We start from the raw sequence: 15,024 nt of genomic DNA, 5'->3' as shown, positions 1-15,024 counted from the left end.
GCTGTGTGCAGGAATCAGTGTGTGCAGGAAGTGGTTTTAGAAGTCCTCGCAAGCACCAGGTCTTCCAGAATGTTTCTTGGACACTGAGTGTCTTTTTAGGAATGGTCTATTCGTCATCTTCTGTTCTTATTTCCCGTTTTCTACAGTTAATTCCTTCCCTATTAACAACAAGGTGTCAAAGCTGAAATCACCCTTCAAGTCTCTCTCTAGCCCCATAGTAAACCACTTTAATCTTCCTATATTTGGTCAGACTCAAGTGGCTTATAATTCACTTTAAGGCTTTTTATTTTAACCTATGAATTACTAAAGGTATGCCTTTTCACATCTGCTAATTTATTTACATGCATGTGCACATGGGAACACTGGCCACCACATGCATGTGGACGTTAGAGGAAGCAGACAGTTCTTTCTTCTTTCTCCATCTGGGTTCCAGGGACCAAATTAATAACTTCTGACTAGGCCATTTAACCAGCTCTAAAGGTTTTGTGGGCTTTTTGTTGTTGTTGCTTTGTTTGTTTTTAAGAAAAACGAATTTTAGAGACCAGCAAGATGGCTCAGGGGATAAAGGTGCTTGCCACCAATCCTGATGATCTGAGTTTAATACCAAGGACACACACACCATGTACACATGCACACATTAAATAAGAGAGAGAGGGGATGGGGAAGAGAAAGAAAGTGAGTTGGAAAATTTTGAATGCTGGAGAATCCTGAGCACTGGCTGCTCTTCTAGAGGACCCAACTCCAATCCCCAGCACAAGCATGGCAGCTCACAACCATCTGTGATTCCGGTTCCAAGGCATTCAATGTCCTCTTCTAGCTTCCACGAGCACCAGGCGTACACGTACCAGACAGAGAGACAGGAAGGCAAAACACCCACAAACATTAAAGGGGGAGAGGGGACGACAAAAACACCAAAGACAACATATGTTTTTCTTTGAAAAAAAAAAAAAAACATCTCTTACATAATGATGATTCTTTGAGGCGAACAAGGTTCACTCTACAAGATTCAAGCTGGATTGGTTCTTGTAGACAGTTTACATACATTGGGCAGCGATGCGTTTCCTCGGCCTGACTGTCACAGGAGTCTGTAGGTGCCTGTTCAGTCAAGCTTTGCCTGCTTGCTGTTGACAATTTTTCTGGGTTTCAGTTGTTTCAATGAGGTATTTGCTCACTGATTCTCTGTCAAATAGCTGTCCACAATTCTCTTGATTTCCGCTTAACTACTAGAAACCTTGTGACTTGGGGCATCAAACTCTGCGTTTACTGTATCATTTGGTCCTTAGGTCACCGCGGGATGCATTGTCTAGAAGAACACTTTATGATTCATCAAAGGCAACTCAAGGTTCTTCTGGCTAAAGCTCTACTTTCATCTGCTTAATAGTCTACCATTTTTATGATAATGCATTGTTTATGAACCTTATGAATTATATATAATTTAACACTTGAACTTACTAATGTTTTAATATATGAATTTTAAATTCGTTTTGATGCTTTCATTTTGCCTCTTAAATCTCGGTTACTTTATTTTAAAATGAATCTTTAAAAAACTCTCCATTTTTCCTCTTAACTACTTTGACAGCTATAGTTTATTAATTAGTTTAACTGATTTTAATCTGCATCAGGCCTCATCTGACAATGCTTCCCAAACACAAGAACCTTTAAATGCTGAAATACAAAGCTCCCACTTCTTGGGAGTGCTGCAGGACAGGAGCTCTTAGCTTTGCTTGAGAGCCTTGCACACAATGCCTTAGGGCTGTGGACCCTGTGGGCTGGTTCATTTTAATGGCTTCGTAGTAAGACTCAAAACTCTTGACGAAGCTGGAGCAGTGTAACTGTCTCCATAGTTGGAAGAAGATTTCTCAGGCCTGACATGAAAATTTCTTTAGTTTATTAAAAGTTCACTTGATTTTTAGCCTGACCCATCACGTCTCTTTGAAAGTAAACTTACAAGATCCAGATCCAAATGAATCAGAAACATTACTGCACTTATTCTCATCAGGACCTTCTAATCCTGTGTGCTCTTCCCCATCACCACAACATGTACCTTCTGGAGCTCCTCCACCCCACAGCTTTGGCTCTGACACACATAGCTGCTCTTTGGCCAGGGCACCTATGTCTTATTAGCATCTATTTTCTGAAGTCTATAGACAGGTCAAGTCTGCAGCACGGCCACAGGCTACCCCATTCTTCACCATGTGCCCAACCATGTGACAGCATTAGAATCTATTTTCCTGTCACAGGTCACTTAAACTAGAGGGCCCGGGAAAACCAGGTTGTTCTCCAAGGCTGCAAATGTGGAGAGCTGCTTAGAGCTGGCAGACCTGGGCTCTTGCTTTTAATCCTCTCTCTTTCTGGTGCCTGGGCACAGCTCCATCTTGCTTGTACGTTTGCCAAAGCATTTACACCATTTCCTAACATTTTACCAAGCACGTGTGTCGCTGACCTGAGTGTGCTGCCAAGTTAGCTTGGCCCCCCAGTCTCCCCATCATCAATTCTCCTGAGGCCAGAAGTGAAAGCGAGAGAGCAGGCTCCCTGCAGACTGAGTACAATATCCCTTCCCCTCGGGCTTGAGTTTGCAGCCGGCTAGCTAACCTCTCAGCTTCATTTCTCTGACAGCTAAAATACGAGGCTTGCACTAATCGTTTTCTAAGCCCTCCATCAGCTCGCAGACGTTCCTGTGAGCATCCCCAAACCTCTCTAGAGGACTGATCAGGCTATGAGGAGCCAGGCAGCACTGACATAGAATTTCCCTGACATGGACCCATCTAGCATAGTGCACCGTTAGGAATAGAACCCCCACCCCACCCCTCTTCCGTTCATGCAGAAGAGTTTCCATTCTGTGCCGAGGCATCCTTAACTGCTATGCAAAGGGCCTCCTCTCTGCAGTGGCCTGGCCAGCCCTGTGCAGGGACAGAGACCAAGTGTTAAAAGACCCCAGAGGCTACAAGAGAATTACATCACTAGGCAGCCGCTCCCTTCTGCCCAGAGGCTACAGGAGAATTCCATCACTAGGTAGCCGCTCTCTTCTGCCCAATTGCACACAGATCAATAATGGTTTTATAACCCAACCAACTGCCCAGATAGTCACCAATGTTGTCAGATGTCTTAGGAGCCTGGGGATTGGCTTCCTGACCAGGACAATCTGGAGTAGGAAGGAAATAAAGAAAGCCCCCTGTGCCTGGGGTCACAAGGTCACAGGGCTTCGATTGGTGGCAAACAAAACAGACAATTTCCTGGAGGGGTGAGTGAAAAGGAGACCCAGAAGGCCACAGGAGGGATGGAAAGCTGCCAACCCTGGAGGAAAATATTTACAGGTCAATAAACCAGCCAGAGGCCAGAGCAGGGGCCTGGGTTCAGGCTTCTCTGATTGAGTCATCCAGCCCAGACTCACTAATGGGGGAAACAGGAGGGAAGCAGAGGCACTGGGGAAAGTAAGAAAACAAAGGGTAGGTGGGGGAGGGGGGCTTGAGAGAGCTCAGCCGGGGAAGTGCTGAAGGGAAGCGTGAGGCAAACCCCAAACCCCAAAATACCAGCTGTGGTGATATGTGCTTGTGACCCCAGCACTGGGGAGGTGGAAGCTGTGATTCCTGGGGCTCACTGCCCAGCCAGCCGGCCAAGCCAGTGAGATCCAGGAGAAAGGGAGAGACTGTCCAAAAATCAAGGTAAACAAATGGAGTCCAGGGAATGAACACTGGGGTTTTCCTCTGGACTCTACATGTGCGCATACATGTAAACGTATAACCTCCTGGGCTTTGCACGCATATACATACATGGGCATATATAACCTCCCACAAGTGCACCTGCACACACACGAATGTGAAAACTCAAACACACACTGTGCGGGGAGGGGGAACCTCCTGAGAGATAAAAACAAATGATCATACTGTTTGAACTCTAAGGAGTGATCGATGTCCCTTAATGGTGTTTGCTGTTGTTATTTATTCATTCATTCATTGTGGGAGGCTGGGGGATGAGTCTCTATCAGGCTGAGGGTGAATCATTTATGTAGCTAAAAACAACCTTGAATTTCTGCTCCTCTTGCTTCTTCCTTCCGAGTGCTGGGATTACAGGCATGGGCCTCCCTGTCCAATCTATGCAATTCTGGAGGTCAAACCCAGGACTCAGTGCATGTTGGGAACCACTCTTCATCTGAGCCCACTCCCCAAATCTTATGTTAAGCTCTGACCCCAGGTAAGCGTGGGTGCAGTCGTATCTAGATTGGGGGTCACTGGGGATGCCCTCAATTTAAGACGAGCAGACTCTGAAGCAATGACCGGGTCCTGTTAAGCCATGGTGGAGCTGGACACAAACACAGAGCAAAGGAGTCAGAAGGTGGAACACCGCTTCCCCAAGAGGAGCAGTACCAAGGAATGCTGAAGGTCGCCTGCAACTCCGAAAGCTCAGAGAGACAAGGAACAGTGTCAGAGACTAACAAGCAGAGGGCAAATTCTGTAACGTAAACTGGATCTTGGTACTGGGGAGATGCTCGGTTGGAAGGTATCTGCTGGAAAAGCACAAGGACCCGAGTCCTACCTCCCAGCACCCACATACAAAGTCGGACACAGCAGCACACAGCTGTAACCCCCCAGCACCCACATACAAAGCCTGGCAGAGCAGCAGCACACAGCTGTAACTCCCGCTCTGGAGAAGTGACAAAAGCCAACCTCTGGGGCTATCTGGCCAGCCAGCCTAGCCCCATTTGCTGCCTCCAGGATCTGAGGGACACTGCTTCTCAAACATCAAGATGGACAGCCATGGAGGAGTGGAGGCTGCCCGCCAGCCTCCATGAACAGCTGCACACAAAAGTTTGCACACACAGGTGGACACCATATACGGTACACTCACACACAGAAAGAACCTGGGGTCTGGACAGTCTCAGCAACCACTCGGGCAGTTCTGTAGGTGCAGTTCCCATGTCCTACCACAGAGCTGAATGTGGAGTCTGTGTTCGCAGTGGTTACACACAGGCTGGAACGTGGAGTCTGTGTTCTCGGTGGCCACACACAAGCTGCTTCTGCTTGTAGTCAGAATCCCATTTTCTTTGTCACCTGATTAGAATTGGGGACCTAGGCTTCATGCAAAAACCTAACAATATATACACGGACCTGCACAAATCTCACAAGGCCCAAAAGCAATCAGAAACAGACTCAATACATTTACACGTGGATCCACACGACCTACAAGAACCAGGAAAGAAAGCCTCGGCGAACAGAGAGCAGCGAGCATCATCTCCATGGTAACCCATATATTCATGGCTAAAGTGTGATGGCAAACAGCTATCCTCATGCTGGAACTCTTCCTCCATCTGAGCCTCTGTGGCTACGGAGGACAGACGGAGGATAGGTGGCACCGCCTGTCCTGCCCGCTCTCCAGGCTTCTTTCTGGTGTTTCGAGACACGCTGTGTTAATAAACGTGCTGTCTGGCAGGTTCAAGCTTCTGCCTGGCTACTGGATGTGGACCAGATGGAAACCAGTATCAGCAGAAACGCTAAGTACTACATTCCTTAAAAGGTCACAGCTCATCCCCCAAGCTACCAGTGAGACTTCTCGTGGGCTGAATAAAGCTTTTCCCCACTTGCCCAGTTATAAAACACTTAGTGCTAAAGAATGAAGAATTCCACATGGAAATGCAGAGCTTCCAGGTCTTCTCTGGGTCTCTACAAGTCATTCCGTGAGGCGTGGTGTCCCTTCTCTCTAAATCGCTGCAGCACTCACACTTGGTGACACCTATTCTCTCTTACCCATCCCAGTGTTCTCCACTGTTGTATTCTCTCCATGTCCCCACATGGAACGGCTTCAGCTTGGGTCATGGAGCACATGGACCTTCTGTGGTAGTTTGACTATATCTGGTCCCCAAACGCTCCTAAGGAGTGGTTCTATTAGGAGGTGTGGCCTTGCTGGAGGAACTGTGATCTTGTTGAGGGCTGGAAGACCTTGAGGCTAAAGGGCATACCTTTAATCTAGGCCACACCTTCGGTTGAAAGTGTGTCACTATGGGGGTGGGCTTTAAGCTCTTTTTCTCAAGCTTCACTCCGTGTGACAGTCAGTTGACTGTTGCTTGCAAGATGTAGGGCACTTGGTTATGTCTCCAGCACCATGCCTGCCTGCATATCGCCATGCTCCGCGCCATGATGGGCTGAACCTCTGAACTGTAAATGTTTCCTATATAATAGTTACTGTGGTCATGGTGTCTCTTTACAACAATAAAAACCTAACTAAGACCCCTTCCTGCCGGGCAGTGGTGTCGCACGCCTTTAATCCCAGCACTCGGGAGGCAGAGGCAAGGCGGATCTTTGGGAGTTCGAGGCCAGCCTGGTCTACAAGAGCTAGTTCCAGGACAGGCACCAAAAGCTACAGAGAAACCCTGTCTCAAAAAACAAAAAAACAAAACAAAAAAACAAACAAACAAAAAAAAAGACCCCTTCCTTATCAAAATGAGAGGCATCAAAGGATTCAACAAAGCAGAATGGATGGGTAAGTGCAATGTGCCAGGTGGTGTCGGGGTCTGGTTAAGCTACAGTGACCAAGATGCTATCTTATTCAGAAACCAGACAAGGCTGAGGGTGCATTTTGGCAGTAAAGCACACACTAAACATGCATGGGGCTCTAACTCAGTTCTCTGAGCACATGTGGACATTAGTTAGGGTGTTCCTACGTGTGCTTATACGAACACACACATACACACTGGGAGGCAGGCCTTCCCAGTGATGTCAGGGTGATTCTCAAGAGCCTTTAGCAAAAGGAGCTGTTGCAGAGTCTGGGACCAGCTCTTGCGAGAAATAACTTTGTTACTTCAACCTGGAGCAGGGTTGGACTCAGCACAGAAAACAAGAATAGGGCTGGGTAGACACTGTTCATGATTCACAGACTCTTCAGAGCTGAGAAGAGTGCATGGCTACATCAGGAGAGAAAAACAGCGCGCACACACACACACACACACACACACACACACACACACACACACGTATGCAGAGCCTGCAGAGCTGTGTGCTGGGGGTGGAGGGTGAGGAGCTGCACTGTCCTGTGAGGAAAGTCAAAGGAGGAGGGGTTAAGACTCATCATGTGATTGGTTTGTCATTTTTTGCTTTGGTGCTGGTGACCAAACACAAGACTGCACGTGCCACACACACACTCTATCACCGAATCCCACCCTCTCTGCACGCGCCACGCACACGCTCTAGCACTGAATCACACCCTCTCTGCATGCGCCACGCACACGCTCTAGCACTGAATCCCACCCTCTCTGCACGTGCCACGCACACACTCTATCACTGAATCACACCCTCTCTGCAAGTTTTGTTTAAGGTTGTTTGGAAACATGCTGCTTAGACTTGCCTCAAACTCCTGGCTCAAGCAATCCTCCCACCTCATCCTCCAAACTGAGACCACAGCCACATGCTGTTTCACCCACAAAAGTCCTCTTAGGGTTGCTTTTAAAATTTATACGTGTGGGTGTTCTGCTGCACGTAATCTGTGCACCCCTTGCATGCAGTGCACACAGAGGCCAGAAGAGGGCGTTAGAACCCCCTGGAACCGGAGTCCTCAGGAAGAGCAGCCAGTGGCTCTCAGCCACTAAGCCACCTCTCCAGCCACAACAACTCTTTTAATAGAAATTTTATATCAGGCCTCATTCCTTGAAATGCTTAATCTTTTAATTTCCCCTACAGAATCTTCTTTTCTTTTATTAGTGCTGGTAATCAAACTCAGGCCTAACAGTCTAGACACATGCTTTACCACAAACCTATATGCCCAGCCTTAACCTTTCCTTCTTGGCACTCAGAACTATGAGCAAATGAATGTCTGGCATCGTGCCTGCCCTGGCTGTGGGATTCTGGCATGGTAGCTACAGTGACAAAGACACAACGAATACATGGTGAGAATACATCAATTAAAAAAGCTGTCATTCCCCCTCTTCTGACTTACCCTTCCAAGGGATAACTAACTTGAAGACTGTTTGGAGAAGGCATATGGAAACCTACTATTCTATAACATATATAAACATACTTTTTTTCCATAAAGAAGAGCTTAATTGGATTATGCTCACCCCAGAAGCCACAGGTTGTTTGTCAAACAAAAAGGCCAGTGCCAGGTTTGGGACATCTCCCTTTAAGTTGTTGGTGAGAAATCCTAGAGATTCCCCCAAACAATACAAGCTTCTCCCCTTGCTCTTTGTTGCCCACAAGAACTTGATAGCAAGACCATCTTGCTTAAGACTCCACATACACGGGGCACACAGAGAACTTGAGAAATTAAGTGGACACTGTCCAGGAAGCTTCTTCCCTCCTGGCCATCTTTCTCAGTACCGAAAGGTGCTGTGCAGGCTGGTGAGGGGAAAGGGAGTCAGTCTTCAACCCACTTACCCGGCTGTGAACTCTGTGAACTGCAGTAACATCTGCACGGCAAGATATACCCATGGGCACAATAGCGGCACAAAGGTTATAGGTGCAGCCAACCGCTTTGCACTTGGATTTAAGACCTGCTGCACAGGAGGAAACACATGCCTCGTACTGCAAGTCTGGCCAAGAACCCATGGCTGGGGCACTCACGGGCCTCAGCAGGGAACCTACTACAATTTGCTGATTTGACATTGTATCAAACTGCCCTCTAAGTTCCTACCTCTGTACCCTGATTAGTACAGCTCTCAGACCCCAGCAGAAGAAAGTCTTTGTGCAGTGGGTGGTGGTCAACAAAGGACTCACAGCTGGTCACAGTGCAGAGAACAGGTGACGTGGGACACAAATGAAACATCCACATCGCACCTGGATGGCTATTCTTGGTTGTCAACTCGACTATGTCTAAAATGAACTACAATCCAAGTAGATGGGTAGGCCTGGAGGATTGCTCTTGAACTGAACCACTGAAGTAGGAAGACCCACTCTAAATCTGGATCTTTTGAGATGGGAAGACCCACTTTTAAACTGGGCCATACTTTCTCGTGGCAGCCTATATAAAGGACATGGAAGAAGGAAACTCTTACTTATTATTAGAATTGTCAGACCATAAACAAATCAGTGTTGTTTCTCTGGGGAACCCCGACTAACACAACACTCCTCTATAAGGCTCAGGGACCGTGGCAGAAGAGGGAGGTGGAAAGACTCTTAAGAGCCAGGAGTCAGGGCGGCCAGAGTAAAGCTGTGCCTTCTGGATACAGCAGGGCTGCTGTGCTCATGGGCAGCTGTGGTGACCTGCACAGGAACAAGCTGGTCAACATCCCGGTACAGAGTGGGGAGGGGTCTGTGAGCCTCAGCTCCTGAGGAGCTATGAGACGGCTGGTGGCTGCTGGGAGAGAGCCAGTTTTCTTGAAGGATGCGGCTCCTATTTGGTCAACCATGTTCCACTGGTTAGCCCACATCCTAAGCGCCCGGACGGCACACATTGGAGCTGACGGATTATTTAAGGAAAGAAAAGCTATTGCTTCTTCAAGAAGTAGACCATGCTGCTCTCCTTGCTCTGCCAATAAGACCATGGTGCCCACAGCAAACTTCCATGGAGGACGGAAGCCCCCACAAAGGAACACAGCATCCTCTTTCAGATGGCAGCACAGAAGAGTGCCACCCTCTGAGATACCACCACGTGGCTGTTTCACTGAGTAAAGCAAATGGGGAGGAGAGACGGTTGTTTGCAGCTACTTAACAAATGGTCAAGATGGGAGGCCAGCCTCTGAGTCCCTGCTCAGAACCTCTGAGCACCCTAAGGCCCCTTCCTCCCAGTCAGCTATATTTCCTGCAGCTTCACCTGTGGGCCTACCAGCCTCATCAGCCCCCAAAGCCTTTCCTGGGGGTAAAAAAAGACTTCAGGTAGGGATCTCACCTGACCAGCAATGGAGCAGCCCCAGCAGGGGACACCACCTTCTGCTTAATCAGGCAGGTCTAGCCCCCAGTGACAAGGGCAAAGCAGACACCCCGTGATATTCTATACCCACAGCAAGGACAGCTAGCTGACTTTCTATCTTACCTTTCAGAGTGGGAAGTGGGCTGTCCGGTCCATCAAGTTGTCCCAAGGTGTCAATTGCATCTGAATCCTCCACTTCACCTGGGAGAAGAGCACACACACACACACACATGAGACGCGGCTTCCCACCAGGGCAGACACTGTGAGTGCCAGTCTGCCCAGCAGCAGCAAATGCAGGCAAAGAAATGCCATGGCACTTTCTATTGGCTTTCATATAATCATATTTCTTGCCATTATAGAAGTGGTTTTTATAGGGTGGTGGTGGTGCATGTCTTTAATCCCAGCACTAGGAAGGCACAGGCAGGTGGATCTCTGTAAGTTCGAGGCCAGCCTGGTCTACAGAGAGAGTTCCAGGACAGCCAGAATACACAGAGAAACCTTGTTTCAAAAACCAAAAAATAAAGAAAGAAAAAGAAAAAAAAGTGGTTTTTAATTTAATCCCAACAACAACCACAGAGCAATAGGACTTGGAAGAAGCCTCTGTGCCACCAGGGGGAGAGAACAAGTAAGAAGACAAAGAAAGGCAGGGCTGGTTATTAAAATAAAGGATTCTGAATTAGTCTGCATGGACGGTCCAGGTAATTAAGATTCAGAGCCTTCCCTTCTTTCTGTCATCCTGGGCCTCAAACTCACTAGAAAGCCAAAAAGGCAGCCTGGAACTCTTGATTTTCCTGCATCTACCTCCCAGGTGCTAGGATGACAGGTGTGTGTGTGTGTGTGTGTGTGTGTGTCCCCCAGGCCCTGAGAATTTAAAAATTTAAGCAACTCATCCCTTCAACATCCCCGGACCAAGTGTGACGTTCTTAAAACTGTAAATGACAGGAACGTGTTTCTCTTTATAAGGGCGGTTGAACACCACCTCCGACAGGACAACTATCCACCCCAGGAAGCACAGAGCGAGCTTGTTGGCAGAGCTGCCCAACTCGCTTGAACACTAAGGACAGTGTGGATTCGGTTTGTTTGGATTGACTTCTCACCTCCAAACACAAATAGGAAGAGGCTCGGTGCTACTCAGCCAGGGGGAGGGGCAGGTGCACTACCAAACCAGGAAGTCACAAGAAGCTCTCAATAGCTCCCCAATTCCCAACTGCCCCACCAACCCATCGTGTTCACTTCCAGCCTTTACCCCGAGGACTCAACAGCGTCCTGGTGGCTCAGGGTAAAGTGCGGTGAGGCTTGGGGTGACGAGCACTTTCTATTCAGACCTGGATTAAAAGCATCAAAGACTACAGCAGATGGGCTGTGACCCAGGGGGTTGTAGGGGGACCTTTGAGGGCACTGCTGTTAAGTTGGACAGGCCAGGCACAAAAGGGGGAATCCAGTGTGGTTGCACTCATGTGAGCCCCTAGTCATGGAAGCCAGAAAAAACGGCAGATGCCAGGTTCTGGGATTACAGAAATGGGGAGCCAGTATTTCCCCAGAATGGGGAGCATGATTTCAGTTTAGGGAGAAGAAAATCATTCTGGAGAGAGATGGAGATGGCTGCATGACACCAGATATGGTGAACGCTACTGCCCGGCAGTATGGATGGTGAAAATGGTTCCCATCACTTTATGTATACTGACCGTAACTCAAGAGAGCCTCTCTGGCATGCTTTGAGCGAGCAGTCCCCCATAGGCTCAGCAGCGGAACGCTTGGTCTCCAGCAGGTGGTGCTATTTGGGAAAGTTATGGAAACTTGGTGGGGGGCAGCCTTGCTAAAGGAAAGAGAGTTTATAGCTTGTTCCACTTCCAGTTTGCTTTATATGCTTCCCATTTGTGGTTAAAGTGATTGCACTGCTTCCTGCTCTAGCCACCTGACATGCCTTCCTCCCCTCCCCCACCTCCTTGCCATTATGGACTCTCCTTCTGGAACCATGAGCCAAAATCAACTCTTTCTCCCACACAGCAATAAAAAGTAATTGTGTTACAATGTCAAAGCTTATAATTTGGTGTTGGGTGACTGACTTCGGGTTAGCCAAGAACTGTATAAGTAACTTCACTTCCAAGACCTTGTAGGAGGAAGCTTTGCCTGGTGGAATAAAGGTCTGGCTGTGATTGAGGCAGAGCCGAGGGACCAAATTCTTCAGTTTGTTGTACCAAGGAGATGCTGGCTCACTTACTCTTGAATGCACACGTCTCTAAGCTGCTTCTTTCATCTCTCCATTGGGATGATGGCTTTCACAGCACAGGGCTTCCAAAATCCATGGCAAACTCTGGTGCCTGTGGCCTAGTCTCCTTCCCACCCGCATGGCAGACTAGTGTCTGACCAGCCTTACCCTAATCGTCTTCCCAGCATCCCTGGTTAAAGTCACCTACACCATTTTTCATAAAATATCTCCAGCCCACTGTTGGGAACTAATGTCTTTATTCTTTAAACCTGCCCTCAAAACCCTACACATCCCTTGGGGACAATCAGGCCTCCCTGGACCAACAGCAGGCACGCTGATCTCACAACAGCTAGAGCCCAGCGGCTGCTGAGATAGGGAGAAAGAACCTGTAGTGTTACCATTAAAACCAAGATGGGGCAGCTGGAGAGATGTACCCTTAATTGAGCTGAATTTGATCCCCAGAATCCACACTTAATACTTAAAAAAAAAATTCCCAGAAGCCCATGATCCATGTCTACTGCACCTATGTAACAAGTAATTGATATACTTATATAAAAAAAAGAAAGGAAGGAAGGAAGGAAGAGAAAGAAAGAGAGAGAGAGAGGGAGAGAGAGAGAGAGAGAGAGAGAGAAAGGAAGGAAGGAAGGAAGAAAGAAAGAAAAGAAAAGAAAAGAAAAGAAAAGAAAAGAGGCTTGGTAGAGCACTTGCAAGCCCAGTGCCGGAGCAATGGAGACAGGCAGGTCCCTGGGGCTCGCTCGCCTGCTACCTTCGCTTATTTACTGAGTTCCAGGACAGTGAGAGAGCCTGTCACAAGCATCAAGGTCGGGGGCACCTGAGGAGCGAGTGATGGTCAAGGTTTGTTCACCGGCTTCTACACGCATGCACTCACACACACGCACGCATTAACGCACACGTAATTCTTAAAAAAGGCAACCGTGGAAACTACATAGGGCTGTCAACAGACACCTCCTGAGAACTGCACTTCAGCTCCAAGGTTCAAAGTGGTGCACTCTGCTAGCTGTCACTCAGCACGGCTTAAAGGTCAAGAGACCGCACGAGATCAAACACGCCAACACTGTGCACACATACAACGCAAGAGGCAGAGAAGGTATCAGCTTCTTGGAAACCCACAAATGGTGTGAAACGGTCAAATGGATATCCACCCTGGCACAAAATAAGAGCTGGCATCCATTCCACTGGTGGGGGGTAGGGCAGCCCAGCTTCAGCTTGGTCAGCTTTGGAAGGGGACACGGAAGGGGACACAGAGGTGTGCTCCTGAGTGGGTGCCACCTGCAAAGTAGTGGCATACAGTGAGAGTCACAGTGGATACTCAAGGCTGGCATCCCTGGGACTGTTTTGCCCTTCGCTTGCACACTGAGATTTGGCTCTTGTCCCTTCTGACCTCACATGCTATGCCAATGAGGACATCTAAGCAAATAAAAGTAGTACTCACATAATTAGAAAACTAGGTGCTGGATCTGGCATGATGAATATGGACACCCCTTCCCTGCAACACACAAAGCTCCGGGACTCAGATGTGAGAGGATCCAGGGGTTCGGTTTCCTCTGTAAATTACGGGTAGCTATATTTCGGGGTGATGAGACCCTAGAATCCTCATACCATCCATTTCAGCAGAAATGGACTCTTCTATTATTTTCTAATGGAATAAAAAAAAAAAGGTAGGCACTCCATATTTTGAAAATTAAAAGTCACATAATATTCAGGCCTGGAGAAATGTCCCCACTTCAGGCGCTATGGCCTCCTGAAAATGATAAGTAAACTGGGACAGGGAAGGAGATTAAACTGGAAGATGGGGAGAAGTGTGGTCAGGGCCCAAGAAGGCCTTTCCTGGCCTTGAAAGGGGGCTAAGTGTAATATGAAGGAAACCCGGAAAGAACAGATAAAAACAGCACCCATACCCTACCCCACACCTAGAGTAGTACTGAGCTGGCTGGTGTTGTTGCCAGTTCAAATTATCATGATCAAATTCCAGAACTTTCATCACCTGCTCACACCATCACCAAGCGACCTTGTTCCCGTCAGCAGTCACCCTGATCCCACCCCCTCCTGATCATCACTGAGCCTTCTACACTTTCCCTACGCTGGACACTCTGATTATAAACCAGGTGTCTCTTCAAGCCTGTAGAAGCAAAACGGAAAAAAGTGGGGAGGAGAGGTATTTAAATGAGGCCCACCGTCCTGCATGGTTGGGAAACGGCTCAACTGGTAGGTCAGAAATGTCCATACACAAAAGGCACGGGAGGGATGGGAGACACTCCAGATGGCTCCAGGATGGGAAGCACAAGGTGACTAGGTGATCACTGGTGCACGGTGGGTGAGGCTAGGAACACATGGGCTCCTGTGGTGGACAAGCCCAACACAGCCACACTCCTGCTGCTAGAGTTGGGAAACTGGTGGACAGGAGGCTGGATTTCCCAACAGCATGATGGGGGTCGCCCAGCTCCTGTAACTCGAAGAACACACGTCAGCTGTACCTCTTCCTCCCCTGTCCCTCCACCCCATGACCACACAACAGTCAGTCTCTGCTCATGGCCGAATGGCTTTCTATCAACTCCACACAATGACCCACATTAGTACCTATTGCTGGCCCAAGTTAGCTGGTGGTTGGTCCTTGTGCCCAGAAAGTGTTCCCATCCTGAGTACAACAGTCTCCCTCTGTTTCCAGTTTTGAGCTCTACAGTGTCTGAGTCACCTATAGTCAACCAGTACAAAAATATTACACAAGCATTCCACACATAAATACTTCATACGCTTTGAATTGTGTGCAGCTGTGGCCAGTGTGATACCATCTTGAGCTATCACAAAGAAATCGTCTGTGTGTCCACACGGTATGACCTCCCTGCCATCTGTTAGTCATGGAGGAATTAGTTACCATACTGTCTGCCTTTGTGTGCCTACGTCACAATGCCTTCCTCGTTCCCCTCATTGCATCTCACCATGGAGACATACCACCTCATATCAAC

At 48.2% G+C, this 15,024-nt stretch overlaps 1 protein-coding gene across 1 annotated transcript in view; it reads right to left on the bottom strand.

Annotated features, from left to right (window-relative positions):
• Window positions 1–15,024, bottom strand: part of LOC121444494 (tyrosine-protein kinase transmembrane receptor ROR2-like) — a 177,995-nt gene that overhangs the window by 21,957 nt on the left and 141,014 nt on the right. Inside the window, exon 2 of the mRNA XM_041646306.1 lies at window positions 9,955–10,032. Within this exon, the coding sequence (XP_041502240.1) occupies window positions 9,955–10,032 (78 nt within the window). The remainder of the gene's footprint in view (window positions 1–9,954; window positions 10,033–15,024) is intronic.

The sequence above is a fragment of the Microtus oregoni genome, unplaced genomic scaffold (genome assembly GCF_018167655.1).
Source record: "Microtus oregoni isolate MIOR12 unplaced genomic scaffold, Mior012 000128F_ref0000496, whole genome shotgun sequence".
NCBI classification, from domain to species: domain Eukaryota; kingdom Metazoa; phylum Chordata; class Mammalia; order Rodentia; family Cricetidae; genus Microtus; species Microtus oregoni.
This window is presented reverse-complemented; position numbering and strand designations above follow the sequence as displayed.